An 18,839-nucleotide genomic window follows, 5' to 3' on the forward strand; every position below is an offset into this window, starting at 1 on the left:
TATGGCACGTAATTATCTAGATGTACTTTTACGGAATCTTCCGTTTCCAAGTTGTGCAGCAGGTTAATTTACCATTTTAATTTATGTACCATGCTCTATGGTTTAAACTGAAAAAAAACTGATTGGTTAATTGATTGAGTTATATTCTATGTCTGAAGTCTTATTTTTTCCAGACATTTGACAAATAACTTTACTCACATGGTAAATTGTTTTAATGATAATGAAATCTTCCTTCACAGAAACTGGTATTTGAACTACAGAATTATCCAAATGAAAAAGGGAGAAGTTAACGAACATTGATCGATCGATTAAAATCCATAAACAACACAAATCTGTGAAGAATGAATAAAGTACAAGCCACTGGAAATTCCACGATTGGGATTAGGTGCCTATAGGAGGAGTAAGCATCCCCTATGTATTGGTCATGTAGACAGATCTTTCAATACTCAAATTCGGAATAAAAAAACAGGCCTAACAATTGTTATGAAATAAGTCAACCAAAATATAACACAGAGTGAAAAAAAAACAACCTTAGAATTAAAGACATACCGATTTTAAACGAGGCTGTTGAAATCTATGTAATATCGACTTATGTTTTAGTAGCCTGACTCGGTTTAAAAACTATAGAATCCAAATAAAAATCATACAATACAATTGACTGTTTAAAAATTATAGAATAAAACATTCTTTGATATAAATGTAAAATTACAAAATACAAATGGAAATTAAATTACATAACAAAAAATATACAATATGAATAAAAATATATACAACACAAATGAAAAAAAAATATCTAGTATCGCAACTTTGACATGTCTTACCTTAGAAAAACAAAATGAATTCTCATTGATTGTTCACAATACCCACATATGCATTTATAAGGTACGATGCGCCTCCCTCCAGATAAATTAAAAGAAGATGTGTTTGTGAAACATTGATGCTCATTTTAGCTGCTTATGCATGGCAAAGGTTCAAGTTTCTCAAATGCAAGTCAAACTGTAAGGTCAGGGTCAAGAAATCAGAAAGGGTGTTGCCAAAAGAAAGAAAGCATTTGGCATATATGTGTTTCATAATAAATATACCTGTGATATATGAAAGCACCAACTGTTCAAACGTTATGGCCAAGGATATTTTTTTTTAAAGTGGGTCAAACTCCAAGGTCAAAGCTGATTTTTTGGTACCGAAGGTAAGTTCTCATCACATGCAATACACGTGACATAGCACCAACTGCTCAAAGTTATGACAAAGGTTATTATTTAAGTATTTTTCTATTTAAGCCAAACTTCAAGTTCCAGGTAATAAGTCAAAATTGTTTGTATCCAAAGAAAGATCTTGTCCAAAGGATAAAAAAAAAAAACAAAAAAACAAAACCAAACCAAACAACAACAAAAAAAAAAAAACAACAACAACAAAAATAGACAATAAATGCACACATTTTCGGTATGTTTCCGTTTACCGTGTAACGTCACCGGTTTTACTTTTATCTTCGCAATACCGTTTCCCGTGAAAAGCAGACGAATTTACGGCTTTTTGAAAAAAAAATGCAATGTGTCCTCTGACCATATTTAAGAGGCAAGTATAAACTTTTATTCGTGCACTTAATGAAATGTCATGCATTCACAGTTACTGTTTCAATATTTATCCTTGTGTAATTAGTTCACTTTTTGATATACAAAAATTATAATCGAAAAGTATGATCGTTTCTTATTATAAGTTATTTAGGCCTATCTACATTAACGACAATGTACTCTAGTGTAGTATTCGATTAAAATTAATTAATTTAAAAATATTCAGATAATATAATCCAAGAAAAACTCAAAGGCATTACCATATCCAACTGCGTCTCGAGGCAAGTCCTCAAACCGGGTCCTTGGAACATCTATCTACTAGACAGACCATAAGAGGCTTTTTATAATTACTGTGTTGTATTGTACAATAGATAGAAGATTACCATGTTGAATGATTTTTTATTAAAACCTGCTTTATACTTTGCAGTGGAGGCATGTATAATATGGGGAATGGAGAGAACATGTGCGTAAGTAAAAAATCTATTTTTATCAAATTTAATAAAAAATCAAATAGCTCAAACATAGGGAAAAATACACCACAATATAAATAAAAATTAAAGGTATTGTGAAGAAACCACATTCCTTATTGATGCCTTGATACAGTATTAAGGACATGTATACATGTACGCAATGTAGTTTGAACTTTATTGTTCTTTTCCTTACAGTTAACGAGTTCCAATACAAGTAGTGCTTGTGCTACATTTTAATGTCTATATACATGTATGCTGTTGTTGTGTTGTACACTTCTTCCAAAACCAGTTTAGATAAACAGAACGTCTATAATGTGTGTTAAGTAATTTTTGTATATTTTTCTTTTTAAATTAAAAAAGAATACTTTGAAAAATTATCAAAAGGTATAGGTACGTTGCGTATGTCCTTATAAACTCTTTTACCAGCACTCATTTTTATTTGACTCATTGCAGTTATAGTGTCCACCTTATGTAAGATGCTGTGAATATGTTCATGTTGTTTGCGGTCCTTTCGAGGGGAAGGTTTTCTTTCTCCATAAGGTAACAATGAATTAACAGAAATAAAATAATAAAAGTATCTGAACAAGTATACTAGACAACTGAATGATTTTATTGCTCATAACATATAGACCTAAGCTCAAAACAATAATTGTAATTAAAAAAAAATGTCGAAAGTGTTCTTTAGCGGAGTTTGGGTATTACCTAAACAGGGACGTATATAGGGTCCCTGTATAAACATTTGCCTTAAAGTGTTAGTTTCAACTTCATTTAATTAATTGAGGTGTTGGACAAAGAAAATGAGGTCAAGAAATCAAGTTCCAATTTAATTGAGTCTTTGTCCATTCCTTCAAAAATACTGACTCTAGTTATCATATTACAGGCATTTCCAAACACAAAACTTTGTGGACAATTGACTATCGTATCTTTGTTTACAAGAATTTAAAATAAATCTCTTGGTCAGTAATAATATTGTTTTCCCGACTCAGCCACTTAACGAAGGTATTTCAATCACGAGAACACAATGTTTTGTCAATAAATCTTTGTTTATTTACTCTGTGGAGTAAAAGCTGGTATGACCTGATACAAACCAGACTTCCAGACACATTAAATAGTATTTAATTCAACGAAACTTGAATTTCACGGGCAAGTTGCGACAATATTTCTACTCCATTGCCCTTGTGAACTTATCTTTGCATGGATCACCTACTTTGTGTTCGATTCATTCAAGAAAAAGATTATAAGATATCTGAACCGTGATTTGTGGAAATTCTTCAAATATTGTCAGGAACTTTTAAAAGTCTTTGACAGTCTTTTTTACCTATGTGCTAGTGGTTACGTCATACCCTTCCACTCCCCCTAGAGTCGACTCGTCCTGAGATCACACGTGCTCTCGAAAATATTGCAGTTAACATTTGACAGTTGGTGATAGGGGTGCTACGCTATAAGCATGTGCGATTAGCACGGTGTTGTGAACAAAATACCCCGTAAGACAGATATGTTTTGTGATTAAAAAAAATATTTACCATCAGCTATCATCTTTCCAACGGACACCAACACAGATCAAGATTCGCCAAAAAATTAGAAGTGAAAAATTATTTCCTTGGATGATTTATATTAGAAGCACCGTCACCAGTGGATAAGCGGTCCAGCCTCTGAATGGTTTTTAAATCAGTCTGACTTTTTATTTGGGATCCTTTATTTTACGATGTGGTATGGGAATATATTGGGGTTGATTTTAACCCAAAGTATATTTTTACTTGCACCGGTGCGAGGACAATTTGAGTCAGGTACGTGGTAGTTTATTTCTGACCTCAGGGGGGTATATAATAAAATGGTGTGTATTCATTAGAGCATGCTGCAGTGTCATTTGTCAAAGTCATAGTTTGAAGCAAGACAAAACTTATTTTTGTTATTTACTGTAAAACAAAGCCGTTAGACAGTTGTGAGGGTGACTGTTCTTTAGACCACTCTGACCTGATGACACAAAGTGAAAGGCCTGATAAATATGACCTTGTTTCACACATATTTATCACATCCCAACAGGTAGTCCGATCATCTTCAAAGTGTATTTACATTAATTAAGTGTTCTCTGACCATCTGCGTGTTCCACTGATCTTGGCAAATATTTCCCACACTGTGTATTATCTAGCTCATTACATGTGTAAGTTTAGGACATCTATTATTCATGGAACTCGCTATTACCTGTCTAGCTGAATAATATTAAGAACAGGTAAATATTATGTAACAAAAGGGAATGTATGTTCAGACTTTCATAAAGGACTTCATGTACATAAACCAATCCAATTTGCATACCATAATACATTCGCTTTTCGCATGTTATCAGGCATGTTCTAAAGAAGGCGGCTCCTAGCGCTCAACTTGTGTGACCCTCAGCCCTGTATTCAAATTACAGCAAGCATATAGCTGTCTGGATGAATGCATTAAAAAAACCTTGTCACTGAATCCCATGTGTGTGAAAGTTGTGTAAATTTGAGTGCTTTTATTCCTTTTTGACAAGGCTTTTGTAATAAAACATGAGGACTGAAGGAAAATTTTACACATTGATTGATAATCCTGTGGAAAAGTCTGGGCATAATGATAAATTGACCAACCCCTTCTGACCAATGTGTTTCCTGCATGTGTGTAGTGCATTGTTCTCTGACACATTAACTTGTGCAAGCTCTGTTGTAAAAGCTTTGCTGAATTCCCCAGAAACATGGCCACATGGTTAAATAGAAGGGAATATCTTTTCCATCTTTTGTCCCAGCCATCTCCCCATCTTTTACCCTGTCTACAAGAAGTGTTGCAAGAATTGTAACACTGACCTCTATTCTCCCTATATACATATAAATGTATACATAAAGAGGATTAATTTATAAACGATTTGTCATTGTTCTTACCCGTTAATCTTTAAGATAAAAATCTACTCTTTGAATTTATGCAACATCTATATTAAACAAGCAAAAAGTGAATAAAAGGAAATAGAAAATACTAGACAAAATGTCAGACTTGGTGACTTTCCTAGCAATGTAACAGGTCAGAAGGATTTTCATTTACTTGGCATGTCTTCAAAATGATCAAAGAAGTCATTTGTTCATGTTTTAAAAGGAAAATTTTAAAAATGTTCATGGGCATAGTGATCAATTTAAAAAAAAATCAAAATGTTGAATGGTCATCAATTTTCCAAGGACAATAATTGGTCTATTGAAATCAGTGGTAATTTTTTGCACAGTAAGCAGTAATAGCAGTTAAAAGTGAGAAACAAGGTTTGCAGAAATAGAAAATGATGAAATAAAGAGACAATAAGGAAATGTTTTATACTGAAGTAGGATTTAAAATAACACTGAAGTTAGAATTGAAATCTTTTCTATCCATAAAGTGAGAAATGTTCAGACCTTGTGTGAATAAAAAGACATAGATTTTATTGACTCATAAATATCAGATGGAAAGATCCATCCTCGCATTTTTATGTTAATTTTAATTCATTGAAAAATTTCTGGTTACTGTCATGTAGCAGGGAATATTAAAAGGATTGTAATATTATACATAATTATTAGAACTAGTGAATTTATATGTATCAGTTTATGAATTCATATAATATCAGTGCTTTCTAAAATTCAACTTCAAACTGGGGTTTTATCAAAATGAAATTTTTAACTTGCGACCTCTGTGCATAATTTGGAGCTGGCAGACAGTTTTGAAATGATTGTTTTGATACATTTATGACTTATGTATCAGTTCATGAATACGTATATCAATGCTTTCTGAAAATTCAACTTCAAACTGGGTGTTATCAAAGTGAAATTTGTAACTTGCAACCTCTGTACATAATTTGCAGCTGGCAGACAGTTTTGAAATGATTGGTCATATGTTGATGTCTAGACTGTAAACAGCAGGCCTTGTATATAAGACATTAAGTCTGTCATATGTTATGATTATTCTGTAAAAGGTAAAGTGCTAAACTTGAGTGTGAAATGTCGGCTAATGATAGGAAGTCTCTTGTTGTCCTGCTGAGTTTTGAAATAATTACGCTGCAAATTTAGAGTTGATGTGGCCAATTATATTTGATGTAGGTCACTTCAGCCACAGTGCAGTGTCATGCACTTTAAAAGTAGATTCTCCAAAACCAATTTATAATCTGTACATATTTTGGATGAAGTTGCACCATGCAGCAATATATGTTATCATTGCATGGATATGTCTCATGTTGGTTTGAACAAATAACATCACAGGTTTCATGTGAAATGTTAACCCTACACCTTATTTGAATAAGTATATATTGATTTTATTTAAAAAAGTTTTGCTCAAGGATGAGTGACAAATTAATAGGTATTATATGGGTCGTGGGAAGCTTGAAACTTTACTTATGAGATTCTGGATATGTAATTTTGATACCATATTGCATAACAGGAGTTTGATAACATGATAAACCCACACCAGTTTTCCAGAGTCCACTTTCTTTTGAGGTTAACAAATGTTGTTTTATGGGTGGTCACATTACAGCTAGGTGACCAGATCTGGACTAAGCTTTCTCTCTCTAACAATGCTCCTAGATCATGTTACACAATCTAAATTGTATGTACCCTATTATTTACCAACATATTAAGGATGTTACCCTCTGCTAAACCCTTGCGAAGGAAATTCAGTGAAAATAAATTTGATCGATTTTTCACAGGTGAAAAAGTTGTGGTGTTTCTTATAGACAACATAAAAGAGTTCTGGATTGTAATTTCTTGGTATAGGCAATAGAAATTGATGTATGATAATATCTGTGTAGTATGTTGGTCTAGTGTGCATTGTAAGCATTGCTGAATACAAGTGTTTAGTCCTTTTTTTTTTTAGGTCAAATCTGTCCCTGCATCATTTATTGAGACATAAAATTACAATTAAATGTCTAAGTAAATGAACAGTATAGATTAACATGAACAGATGTAGTCCACATGGCATAATGTCAAAGGGATTAGGCAAATTCTAGCCAGTCAATTGTTTCAAAAACAAAGACAAACAGTTGTAAGAGAAAAAAAATTCCAGCCCAGCTTTGGAATGTAGTTTTCCCATGTTTATAATGATCATATTTATTTAAAATTATTAACAATTCAACTATTTATTTACATGAAGATGCACACCCAGTAATCCATTTTAATGTGCAGATTTGAAATATAGATAAATATAATGTAGAAAGTTAAATACCAAATTTGTGATTTAGAGTGAAGTCAACTGAATTAGAAGTAATTACTAGCCTTTCCAGAGCTTGGTTCTGCAATCTGATACACTTAATGAGCAGTCATGCAATTTATTGCCTTGATATGCACAAACAGATCTAAAAAAAAATTATCAATGAATTTTGCACAGTAGTTGCTTCTTGACTAACGTTTTTTACCTTGATCTTTGGGCATTTGTGTGTATTTTCTCTTTAGTTTAAACTTCAGTGCTTTGAATATGTTAATCTTGATATTACTTTGCAAAGAATGAGAATTAGATACAGATTTCGGTATGCAAAATACAGAACAATGGGAAAAGATACTATTAATGCCAAAGTAGATGACAATATAATTAACTAGAATTAATATGCATGTGATCTACCTTTGTCTATTGGCATTGCTAGCTAGATCGAGACACACCTTTGAATATGGTGCATTTAAACTTGTTAAAACCCTCTGGAATAATGACTTGAGATGATAGTCTTGGGGTCAGAATTTTCTAACCTTGTTAAGATTGTCCTCATCACATTCAAGATTGATTTTGTAGAACCCTGCCAGGACATTATATGAATGAACCTATAACTGTAGGTTTTTTTGGGGACATTGACTGGGAGGATCCACAGATTGCAGAACAATTTATCAGCAGGTGTTGACCTCAATTGGAATACCTATTCTACATTTAAATTCACAGAGTAAATATTTTCAATATACTGTCATATAGCTCTGAGATTGAAATCAATCTGACCTGGGAATCTGCCCAAATTTAAGTTCATTTTATTTTTATGTTGCAGTACTGAGTACATGCAATGTTTATACAAGGTTTTTTGGAAAAAGAATTAATTGATTTATTTTTTCTTGTTGCTTAGAAGTCTGTTTGAAAATGTGGAGAAGGAGGGTTTTCGTGATAAGTTGCATGTAATTTAGATAAAATCTTTTTAATTATAGAACATTCTATCTTTTCATGTTATTATATAATAAAAATGTACTATCTGAATGAACTTTAAAAAAATTAATCATTGGTACTAATCAACCTTTATATTCTCTGCTTCAGTCATGTTTGAAAATAATCATTTATGCAAATCTCTATGTAATAAATTTAACAGTGGAATTCTCAGCAGACTAATTGATTGTGCTGTTTAAAAATTACATCAGTGCTGGGGCGTCAGACAACATGTGCATATTAAGTAATCAAAATGAATTGTTTTCCAAGCACCTGTACATCTCAATTAATTCCTTGCTGTGAGAACTTCTGCAGGTTTTGAAGGGATTTTTACGTGCATTCAATGGATGCAGTGTTTGAAAAAGAGGAACTTAGAGGACCTTGAGCCGTAATATCTTTATGGGATTTTTTTTCTTGTTAATGAGCAACGATAACACTAACCACTTGAGTTTAAAATGCAATTAACTTTATTTATATAAATACATGTTGGACTTAACATATTTACTAGAGGGGTTCATTGTGCAACCCTTCAAGGCAGTCACAGGACTTTTATGATTGGTACGTAGGCCAGCAGGGACCCCCCATATCAATACATTTATCATTAAATTGGTAAAAAAAAAAATTTGCTGTTAAATTGTTCCAACCCATCTCTTACATTTTCATATGTACCATGTAGACTAATTTTATAAATTTTGAAGAAATTAGGATTTTTTTTTTTAATGGAAATTAATGGAAAATGTCTTTTTAAAACACCATACAGGGTCCTTTTACAGAACTCAAATTGACAGCCTTGCTTTCTTGTTTATGTAAATATATATAGTAAAGTATATAATGTATTATAGTAAAATATGTTACAATTATAGTGCTACTGTAACGTGGAGAGCAAGGTTTCAGAATACCCAGTAAACATGCAGATAAAGGTGATCATATGGCATAAGTAATAAAATCTATTTACAAAAAGGGAGGCAGACTTCCTCTGAAACACTATACATGTTTGCAGCTAGATAATATTTTCTTTTTAATATAATATGACATAATGTTTTTTGGTTTTTGATCTTTATTTTAAAAATCACATTCTGCAAGCAAGGATAACATATTAAAAGCTTCTGACCTAGCTGGTGTTGCAAACAAGTTTATGTCTGCTTGCACTGCATAAGTTATATGAGCCTTCTTCTAAGTACTGGTAGTTAACTGTAAGATTTATGGCTTAGGTGTAAGTAGTTTGTTATAACAAAGCATTTGTCTGGCAGGAACATCTTGTCCTGCTAGCATAAACTTCTGATCTCTTTTAATAGTGCTCACATGTGAGTGCTCCAAATCCATTGTATTTGTTGTCTATGGTTTCTTTGTTTTGGCCATACCAGTACTAATTTATATAAATAATCTAACTATTATGAAAATAATGTCATTTATTGATTAGGCCATTCCAAGTTTGTTCTTTGGTTAGCATCCACCCATATTTCTATCAATTTACAAAACAAACAAACACAAATATTAAAAGACACACTCAAAAGTTAGAAAAATGCAAGATGTCATTCAAAAGCTTTGATTTCATAAATCTATTTTTGGTATGGACAGATTTATTCCTTTAAAAAGTCAAGGTATTAATTAAAGCCTTAACAGATACCTAAAATGACAGATTCTAGACAAGTACAGAAAGAAATCGTTATACCAAATTTCATTTCATTGTGTGCAACCTCTGCAGAGAAAATGGACAGAAACTGCAAATAATTGGAATTTTTCTACATCCAAGGGGCATAACTCTGTCCAAAATGGCAGCAGAGGATCAAATTCATCAGAGAATTTTGGTCACTTCACACTTGTTCACAGAAGCTTTTTTAAGAATAAAGCAGACTGCCCCCTTCTCTCTCTCTCACTCTCTCTATAACAACTACCAAGCATGCTTGAGAGGGTTTTGAAATTACTGTTGGGCTTGAAAACAATTTTAGGTGGAAAGCTTGTAAAATATATTGCTTTATAATTCTCAGAATTGATAAAAAGATTCATGTTGCATCATAAAAGAAATTTTTAAATGCATGAAGAAGAGATTCAAATTGAACCACATTGTATTATAATGTAACTCCTACTGGTTCTGGTGTAATAATTGAGATAGATAATGTATAAAGTTAGTTGATAATCCCACACATTTTGCTCAGTAAAGATGTAAGGATTGCCCAAACACAAGGCAAAACAAAAGTTTACTTTGGCTGGGTAAAGAATTTTTAAATATTTAAGATCCCCTTTTGGGTGTGAATGTTGGAAAGTACAGGTGAAAATGAAGCTTATACATTTATTTTTCATTCATTCAGTGTTTATTGTTATTGCTTAATTCCAAATCAGTATTTAAATATCCTTTGTTGGTGATTAAGAAGGTAAATAGCTGTTGTGAGGTTGTTGGGTGATTGGTGCACCCAATGTCAGGTGCTTTATGGTCTGATATCAGTCTGGTGACTGGGTTGGTATGGTCTGAGAACTGGGAAAAATAGAGTTGTACCAGATGTCACTCCCACTCTGTTTTTTTTTTTCTGACTGTTTCCAGGGATTGAGGCATTGGTGTTTATAAACAGTGTATCTAAATTTATAGTTATATACTGAAATAGTTTTAGCTGAAATTTCTAAACATCTAATTTTAGAATTTTGAGAATAATTTAGATCAGTCTTGTGGATTGATTCATTTAATTTTTATCTAATATCTCAAAAATATATTTGCTAGCAAATGTTATGTTATTGAAAAACCAACATATAGTACTTAAGATGATTTGTTAACCCAATAAGGTAGTTGGAAATACAATTGGTTTACATGTATACATATGTCATCTCAAACACAGCTGAAATCTTGAATACCAGGAATATGTCAAAGTGAGTTGAGTGTCCAAACAACTTTTCCCTTATATTTATCAATTTAAGACTCAGGGTAACCAGGTAAAAAGCCTTTTCTCCATGCAAAGCTGTTTATTAATCTGTTATCTCAGATCCTCACATATATTTTGAAGTTAGTCTTGTCAAGCTTTATAGGAGAGATTAGACTGTATATTAATCCTGGCTAGCAAATAGTCAAATACATGTTACAGTGAGAAATAATGAGAAAAGTAAGAATTTAGTTTAGAGTAGGAACCTATTTCACAAAAACACTTTTGTAGCCTAATTTGTATTGACATCTCCATTTCAGGAACAGTCTATCAGACATTTTTGTTTAGGATGAAAGGAAAGGATCTTGCTGTTTCTCTCCTCATTATCTCTTTAGAAAATTTGGAAGCTAGCTAGGACATATTAGATTATCTAAATGATTCTGAACCCCTGGTCACTGCAAATTGGTCTGTTTATATTGTTGTACTTTTGCATGCTTTACAGTATATTGTGCTCAGGTTCAGATCAAGAGGAAGCAAGTACATATGGATTTTCTGACTTTTTTCCTTCCTTGAGTAAAGTCACTGACTGAATAATTTTCTCAGTTTCATGGCAAATTAAACTTGTGACATGCTGGTCATATTTACTCAAGAGAAGTGTTATTTATGATTTTACGTCTTTTTTCACAAGTTAAGTTCGTATGTCAGTTAAGGTTTTCACACTGTATTTGATTTCATGAGTCAGAAGCATTGACCCAAGTAGGGAAGACGTGAAAAGAAGGCAGTTGATTTTTAACACTTTGTGCCTGGTCTTTTTATGTGATGGACAGGTGAACCAGTAAACCTTAACTTTCTGTGGAAATTTGATCCATGTCTCATGAATGTACAGGTGCAATTATTTTTTCTACACCTGTCAAATCTGATTCCAGAACATTCAGAGACCACAAGAATTCCCAATGCTCTAAAACAACACAAAAAATTTACACAAAAATTTGATATATCATGTTAATTAGATGAGATTAATACCAGAGAATGATTAAAAATTAAGTTTAATTATAATGGCCTGCAATTGGACACCTGGTATATTTTTGCCTTTCTTTCTTTCTTTATTCTTTAAGCCAAAGGCTCATCAGATTTACATGTACAACATATAAACATAATAAAGAGAACAGAATAAATATTATATATACAAAAATACACAAAGGATATAGATATCGACAGTAGTTACAAATTCGACTTTCGTAGAGCAGTAGCTTTATATAAAAATTTCCCCAAATTAGACAATTCTTTAACATTTTCGCTACTCATTAAACCTACAACTTTACTTGGTTTGACATAATAATATTTCTTAATGTACATACTCCTCAAATTTTCATAAAATGGACATTTTAATATGAAATGAAATTCATCTTCAATATCATTACAGGCGCAAAGTGTGCAAATTCTTTGAGATCTAAGTGTATTATTATATCTACCAGTTTCATTTTTTAATTGGTGGTTTGATAATCTAATCTTGGTAAGCATTCTCCTATATCTATCATCAATAGGTTTTGTTAAATATCTTTGTAATACAAAATCCTTAAAAATGGTTATGAATCTTTGTACATTCAAAAAACTATAAGTATAACATGAGAGCCTTGAAAGGTTCTGTCAACACTCAACAGACACTAAAAGATTGGTACCCATCATTTTGTTGTTACATTTTTAGCTCATCTGAGCTGAAGGGAACTTTTCTGATCACATTTTGTATGGCTTCTGTCTGTCTGTATATAAATTTGTCACAATTTGGACTTCTCAGGAACCAATCAAATAATTTCCAATCAAACTTGCCACAAAGTATCCTTGGGTAAAGGGGATTCAAGTTCATACAAATGAAGGGTAATGCTTTCTTCCAAGAGGAAATAATTACGAATTAGTGAAAAACAATGTCTTTTAGAAATCTTTTTCTCACAAACTACAAGGCTAAAAATTATGAAAATTAGAAGCATTCTAAGGTAAAGTAAATTCAAATTTGTTCAAATCAAGATCCCCAGGGGAAGGATGGGGCCACAGTGGCCATTCAATGTTTTTATATATGAATCAAAAGAAAAATCTTTAAAAATCTTCTCAAGAACAGTAAAGCCTTGATTGGTCATATTTATAATATGGAATCATCCTCAGGCAGTGTAGGTTCAAGTTTATTCAAATCCTGTCCCTTTGATTTTTTAACCTTTATTTATATAGTGAAATGGATTTTCTTTTTCCTAGCCAGAGTGCCCACTGAGCAATGTGGCCCAGGGGCCTCTTATTTGAGGATAAAATACATAATGACATTCCAGTAGAGATAACTGTGCTGAAACATACTGAATATCTCTACCCTGGAAATCCTTAACAGACCTGGAGTTTTAGAATCAGTAGCTGTTCTAACTGCATTTTGGGAATGTAACTGTCAACAATATTGCTTTTCTTATCTAAAAGATTAGAGCTATCAAAATCTTTGTGTACCTGGCCTGCCTTCTGTCATCAGATTGCAAGTCTTGCAGGGGACAACCATGTTATGCAATAAATGAGAGATCTGACTAAAAGAGATCAAGTTACTAATTGGTGGTTCTCTGACTTAATTTAAAACAAGCAGTAATGACAACAGCAAAGAACTATATGCGGTATATTGCATATATTTGCCCCCAAAATCAAAATTTGATGGAGATATATTTAATTAAGTTCTTAAACAGGGGAGTATATGCTGACTTCAAAGCACTGAATATTTTCACAAGTAATGACGCCATATGTACGTAATGACGTCACAAACATGACGTAAATTTCAGTTTTTTTATGAATTTTACAGAAAAATGTACATATTTCGTCGATATTTTATCAAATCACCAGCGCATGTGTGTTCAGGATCAATATTTTGATATAATGTGTAGAATGATAATATCAATGAAATATGTCAATATTGTTCCTGGATAAATTTTAAAGCTAAAATTGTTGAAATTTTGTCCATTTTGTCCTCTTTTGAAAAAGGATATAAAATGGACTAGTTGTGACGCCATAAAAACAAAAATTGTGAATACACTGCTTTGACACTATAACATTTTCTGTTAATTTATATTTCTCATACAATTTATTGAGTTCAGCACATTTCAGAAAGTTTTCAAAATTTGACCTTTGTGGGGGCAAATATATGCAATATACCGCATATAGTTCTTTGAAACAATGTTGTATGGAAGGGATTCCTTTTAAAAAAAAAAAAAAGATCTCGACTTTGATCCTGGAATCCCTCAAAAATTGCTTACCGTCATCCTTATCAAATCACAAGGTGCATATAATTACAAATGTGCCAGTGTCAGCACAATAATAGTCTTTAGAGCAGAATACTAATATGAGCTAGTTTGAGTAATTCACCTTTGTATTCAAAACGTCAAACTGATATGAAGATCATTATATGTTAAGTATGTTGGAATCAACGTTTTTCTCTTCTAATCAGACAATTTGATAAAATAGATGGGAAATGAAGATAACACTTGGGTCATATTTCACAGGTTTTGAGAAAAGAGGGTAATACTCAACATATAATTGTGAAATTTTTATTTAAAAAAACATTGACATAATGACATTTACATACAAAACCATGAATGGCATAATCATTTGTTAAACACCTCTACTGTTTATTCATTTCCACAATATTTAATTATAGATGAGTGACATAGATTCAAATTTAAATGGGGATGGTCATTGACCCCACTTTAGAGCTAATTTGAGGCCACGATAATCTCAGAATGTATAATAGCCTATTATAAATTGTGTAGAACTAGTATGAGAAATTCATTAAAAATGTGAGGGGTCTAGAAGATTTATATTGTTAAAGATACATGAATGAATCAGTCAGAGAACTGTTACAGCTTAAACTTGCTTTCCTTGGAGGAAGCTAGCATTTTTGCTTTGAAAAAGTCTAATGTTAACATCTGTTGAATATAAAACTAGAGTTATGATAATGGTAAAAAAAAAAAATTATAAACAAAAAAAAAATTTTACTTATTACACAAGTTCTGGATTATAAAGAATCTTCATCTTTTTAGGAATTAGAATTTTGCAACAGTGGTTGAATCAGCATTCTGCATTTATTAATTTGTAGTTATCTAAGGGTAATCACTTCTATAGATTATGATACAATTAACTTTATTTTTAGTCTCTGAAATAAGGTGTGCTCAAACCCGCTGTGTTTCATTTCAGCTAGCTGAAAGCAGGTCTCTCACAAATTCACCAAGATGAATAGAGAAAAAATAATAAGGTTATCAAAGAAATATGGTGATTAGTTGTATGTCAAAATGATTTATGTCTTAAACCCTTCAAAAACAGAGATAAAACTTTTTTTAATTATATGATTATATTCCTGCTTAATAAACATTTGAAAAATTTTGTCATTCCCATCTTTAACATGTTAAAGCCATGCAATATACAGTCAAACCTAGTTAATCTTGAACTCAATGGAACCAAGGAACTAAAGCTTGGAGATACCAGATGGTTTGAGATATTGATTAAGGGTAAGCTACATAATGGACAAGTGGGTGGGACTTTTAACTGGATGATCACTTCAACAATTTCCTTGTATTCATATTTAGCTCACCTCAACGAAGTTGGGGGGAGCTTATGTGATACCCTCGGCGTCGGCGTCGGTGTCGGTGTCGGCGTCGGCGTCCCGGGTTAAGGTTAAGTTTTTTGGAGCAGTTTTCTTTTTAAGTACTTCTATGTCCTATATTGATTAGACATGCATGGAAGATGTTGCTAGTGAGTTTCATTGTACCAGTCAAAGTTTCAGATGCTGAAATTTCAGCAAAGGAATGACCAGGTTAATGTTTTTGGTGCAGGTTAACATTTTTGGTGCAGTTTTTGGTGTAGGTCTCATTTCTGAGTAACTATAAGCCCTATGTTGACCAAACTTACATGTATGATACATCTTAGGATGCATACTACCAGCCTTGCTTCGGATGCTGAATCTGACCTACATTTTCCGGTTGAGTGAACAGGTTAAAGTTTTTGGTGAAGGTTTCATTTCGAAGATACTTTGAGCCCTATGATGACCAAACTTGCATGGCTGATACATCTTAGGATGTATTGTACTAGACTTGCTTCGGATGCTGAATCTGACCTACATTTTCCGGTTGAGTGAACAGGTTAAAGTTTTTGGTGAAGGTTTCATTTCGAAGATACTTTGAGCCCTATGATGACCAAACTTGCATGGCTGATACATCTAAGGATGCATACTACCGGGCTTGCTTCAGATGCTGAATCTGACCTACATTGTCCGGTAGAGTAAACAGGTTAAAGTTTTTGGTGCAGGTTTCATTTCCAAGTTACTATGAGACATATAATGACCAAACTTACATGGATGATACATCTTAGGATGCATACTACCAGCCTTGCTTCGGATGCTGAATCTGACCTACATTTTCCGGTTGAGTGAACAGGTTAAAGTTTTTGGTGAAGGTTTCATTTCGAAGATACTTTGAGCCCTATGATGACCAAACTTGCATGGATGGTACATCTTAGGATGTATTCTACTAGTCTTGCTTCGGATGCTGAATCTGATCTACATTTTCTGGTTGAGTGAACAGGTTAAAGTTTTTGGTGCAGGTTTCATTTCCAAGTTACTATGAGACATATAATGACCAAACTTACATGGATGATACATCTTAGGATGCATACTACCAGCCTTGTTTCGGATGTTGAATCTGACCTACATTTTCAGGTTGAGTGAACAGGTTAAAGTTTTTGGTGAAGGTTTCATTTTCAAGGTACAGTGTACTATGAACCGTATAATGACTAAATTGCATGGATGGTACATCTTAGGATGCATACTACCAGACTTGCTTCGGATGCTGAATCTGACCTACATTTTCTGGATTAGTGGAAAGGTTAATTTTTTATACAGGTTTCATTCAAGTAACTTTAAGCCCTATGTTGACCAAACTTACATGGATGATACATCTTAGGATGCACACAAATGGACTTGCTTCAGATGCTGAATTCGACATACATTTTCCAGATAATAGACCTCGTAAAAGTTATGGGTGCAAGTCTATCACCAAGAAACTATAAGGCTTATATAAACCAGTTGCTTAAATGATGCATCAAGGGATGAACACTCTCAATCTTGCTTCAGATGCTGGATTTTAATGACATTTTCATGATGAAGAACTAGTTTTTAGTTTTTATATAGGTCTATTCCAAAGTATCAAAATTGCATAAATTTTGCATTTTTGGATGTACACTTTTTGTTGGTTAATTGTGTGACTTAATTAGCCTTACTTAAAGACAACACACGTTGAGGTGAGCTCTGTAATCTCTGATTACCTATGTTTTTGTAAAGGATTTACATTTTGATAATTTGTTAGAAGTGTAAGAAGTGCAGAGATTGCACCCTCCCCCTTAAAAAAAATGCTTTTTGAAAAGCTGTGGCATGACAATTTCTTTGTCTAGTAAAGAAATGTAATATTAAGATGATGACAAAAGTTTTCTAAAACTTTGATAAGATACTGCATGAGCTTGTGATTTTTCTCAATTGGCTATATCTTAATAATTACATGCCAACATGTTCAGTCAGGAGGCTGTTTTTATTCGGTCAGCAGACAGTGATTGAACTTTGAGCAGGAAAGCATTAATATGTGAACGACCAGCAAACCACTGCAACATGATTCAAGAAAATTTTTTGTTTGTTTTTTGCTGTTGCCACCTGTGGGGAGGTAAACAGAAATTATATTGTAACCTGATCACTTCTTGATGGAAGAATCCAGAGAGGATGCTAAAACCTGCTGCCCTACAAGACTGGTTTTACCCATAAACCCAGTCTGCCTTGAGGGGGAAAAGATTAGTGTTAAAAGCCCAACAGAGAGGGGAAGATGAAGTATGCTTTATGTCTTGTAGTAGAGTTGGGTATTGCGAAGGAAATCCATATCGCAATATATTGCAATATTTTACTTTGAATATTGCAATATATTGCAATATATTGTAGATTAATTATCATTAATAAATTTGAGCAGAATGTTTGAAATGCTGTCAAGTTCAAAGACTATTTGAATTTATCTTTAAGTTTAAAAGCGGGAGGAGGGATAAGACATTGATTGCACACCAAATTAACGCATTACTTTTAATCAAATTCCAGGTAAAATAGTAAAACAAGATGAACTCTCTTGGAGAATTTTCACATTGAAATAAATTTTTTACAGATTACATAATCTTTTTTCATTGAATTCTTTTTTTTTTTTGGGGGGGGGTTAATGAAGTAGCATAAAATGTTATTAAAGATTAAAACAATATACATATTAGGCCTATATGAAAATAATTTTATTGTGGTTACAAAATAAAATTTAAAAAACCAGAAAGAAATTGTGACCTGTTTTCGTGCGTTTTGGTAATTTAGTCTAACCCGACCTAATTTCACATCAAGACGTACAATCAGGAAATGGCCTAGCTGTTTTAATATATACATGCTCCTGCTATAGCATAAGGTGTTTAAAATGGCATGAAAGTTATTAAGAATAATTTAAACAACACTGCTACAAGTGAAAACATGGATGACCATTTACTTTTAATATGTAAATGTATATTGAACTTGACATTTCACCGCGATGTCGATCGTGGAGATTCAATGTTAGATTTTGTGAACCGCAATGCATATGGTATACACCCTGTAAATTTTTTTTTATATATTTTCTTCCTTATAAATTTTATTTTAAAGTCTTATTAATTAGTAATTTTATTTCAAAGTAAGATATTCAAAACTGCAACAGTGAATTAAAAGCTTCCACCCCCTCTCTCTATCTCCTCTCTCTTTC

The 18,839-nt window shown here is 32.6% G+C and overlaps 1 protein-coding gene across 1 annotated transcript in view; it reads left to right on the plus strand.

Moving 5' to 3' along the window:
* Positions 1–3,120: 3,120 nt before the first annotated feature.
* LOC134281393 (collagen alpha-1(XXII) chain-like) overlaps positions 3,121–18,839 on the plus strand; it is a 60,446-nt gene continuing 44,727 nt past the window's right edge. The window contains exon 1 of the mRNA XM_062763859.1: positions 3,121–3,825. Coding sequence (XP_062619843.1) covers positions 3,744–3,825 — 82 coding nt within the window. The 5' untranslated portion in view covers positions 3,121–3,743. The remainder of the gene's footprint in view (positions 3,826–18,839) is intronic.

This window comes from Saccostrea cucullata, unplaced genomic scaffold (genome assembly GCF_032062105.1).
Source record: "Saccostrea cucullata isolate Sc308-1 unplaced genomic scaffold, CSIRO_AGI_Scuc_v1 ctg632, whole genome shotgun sequence".
NCBI lineage: Eukaryota > Metazoa > Mollusca > Bivalvia > Ostreida > Ostreidae > Saccostrea > Saccostrea cuccullata.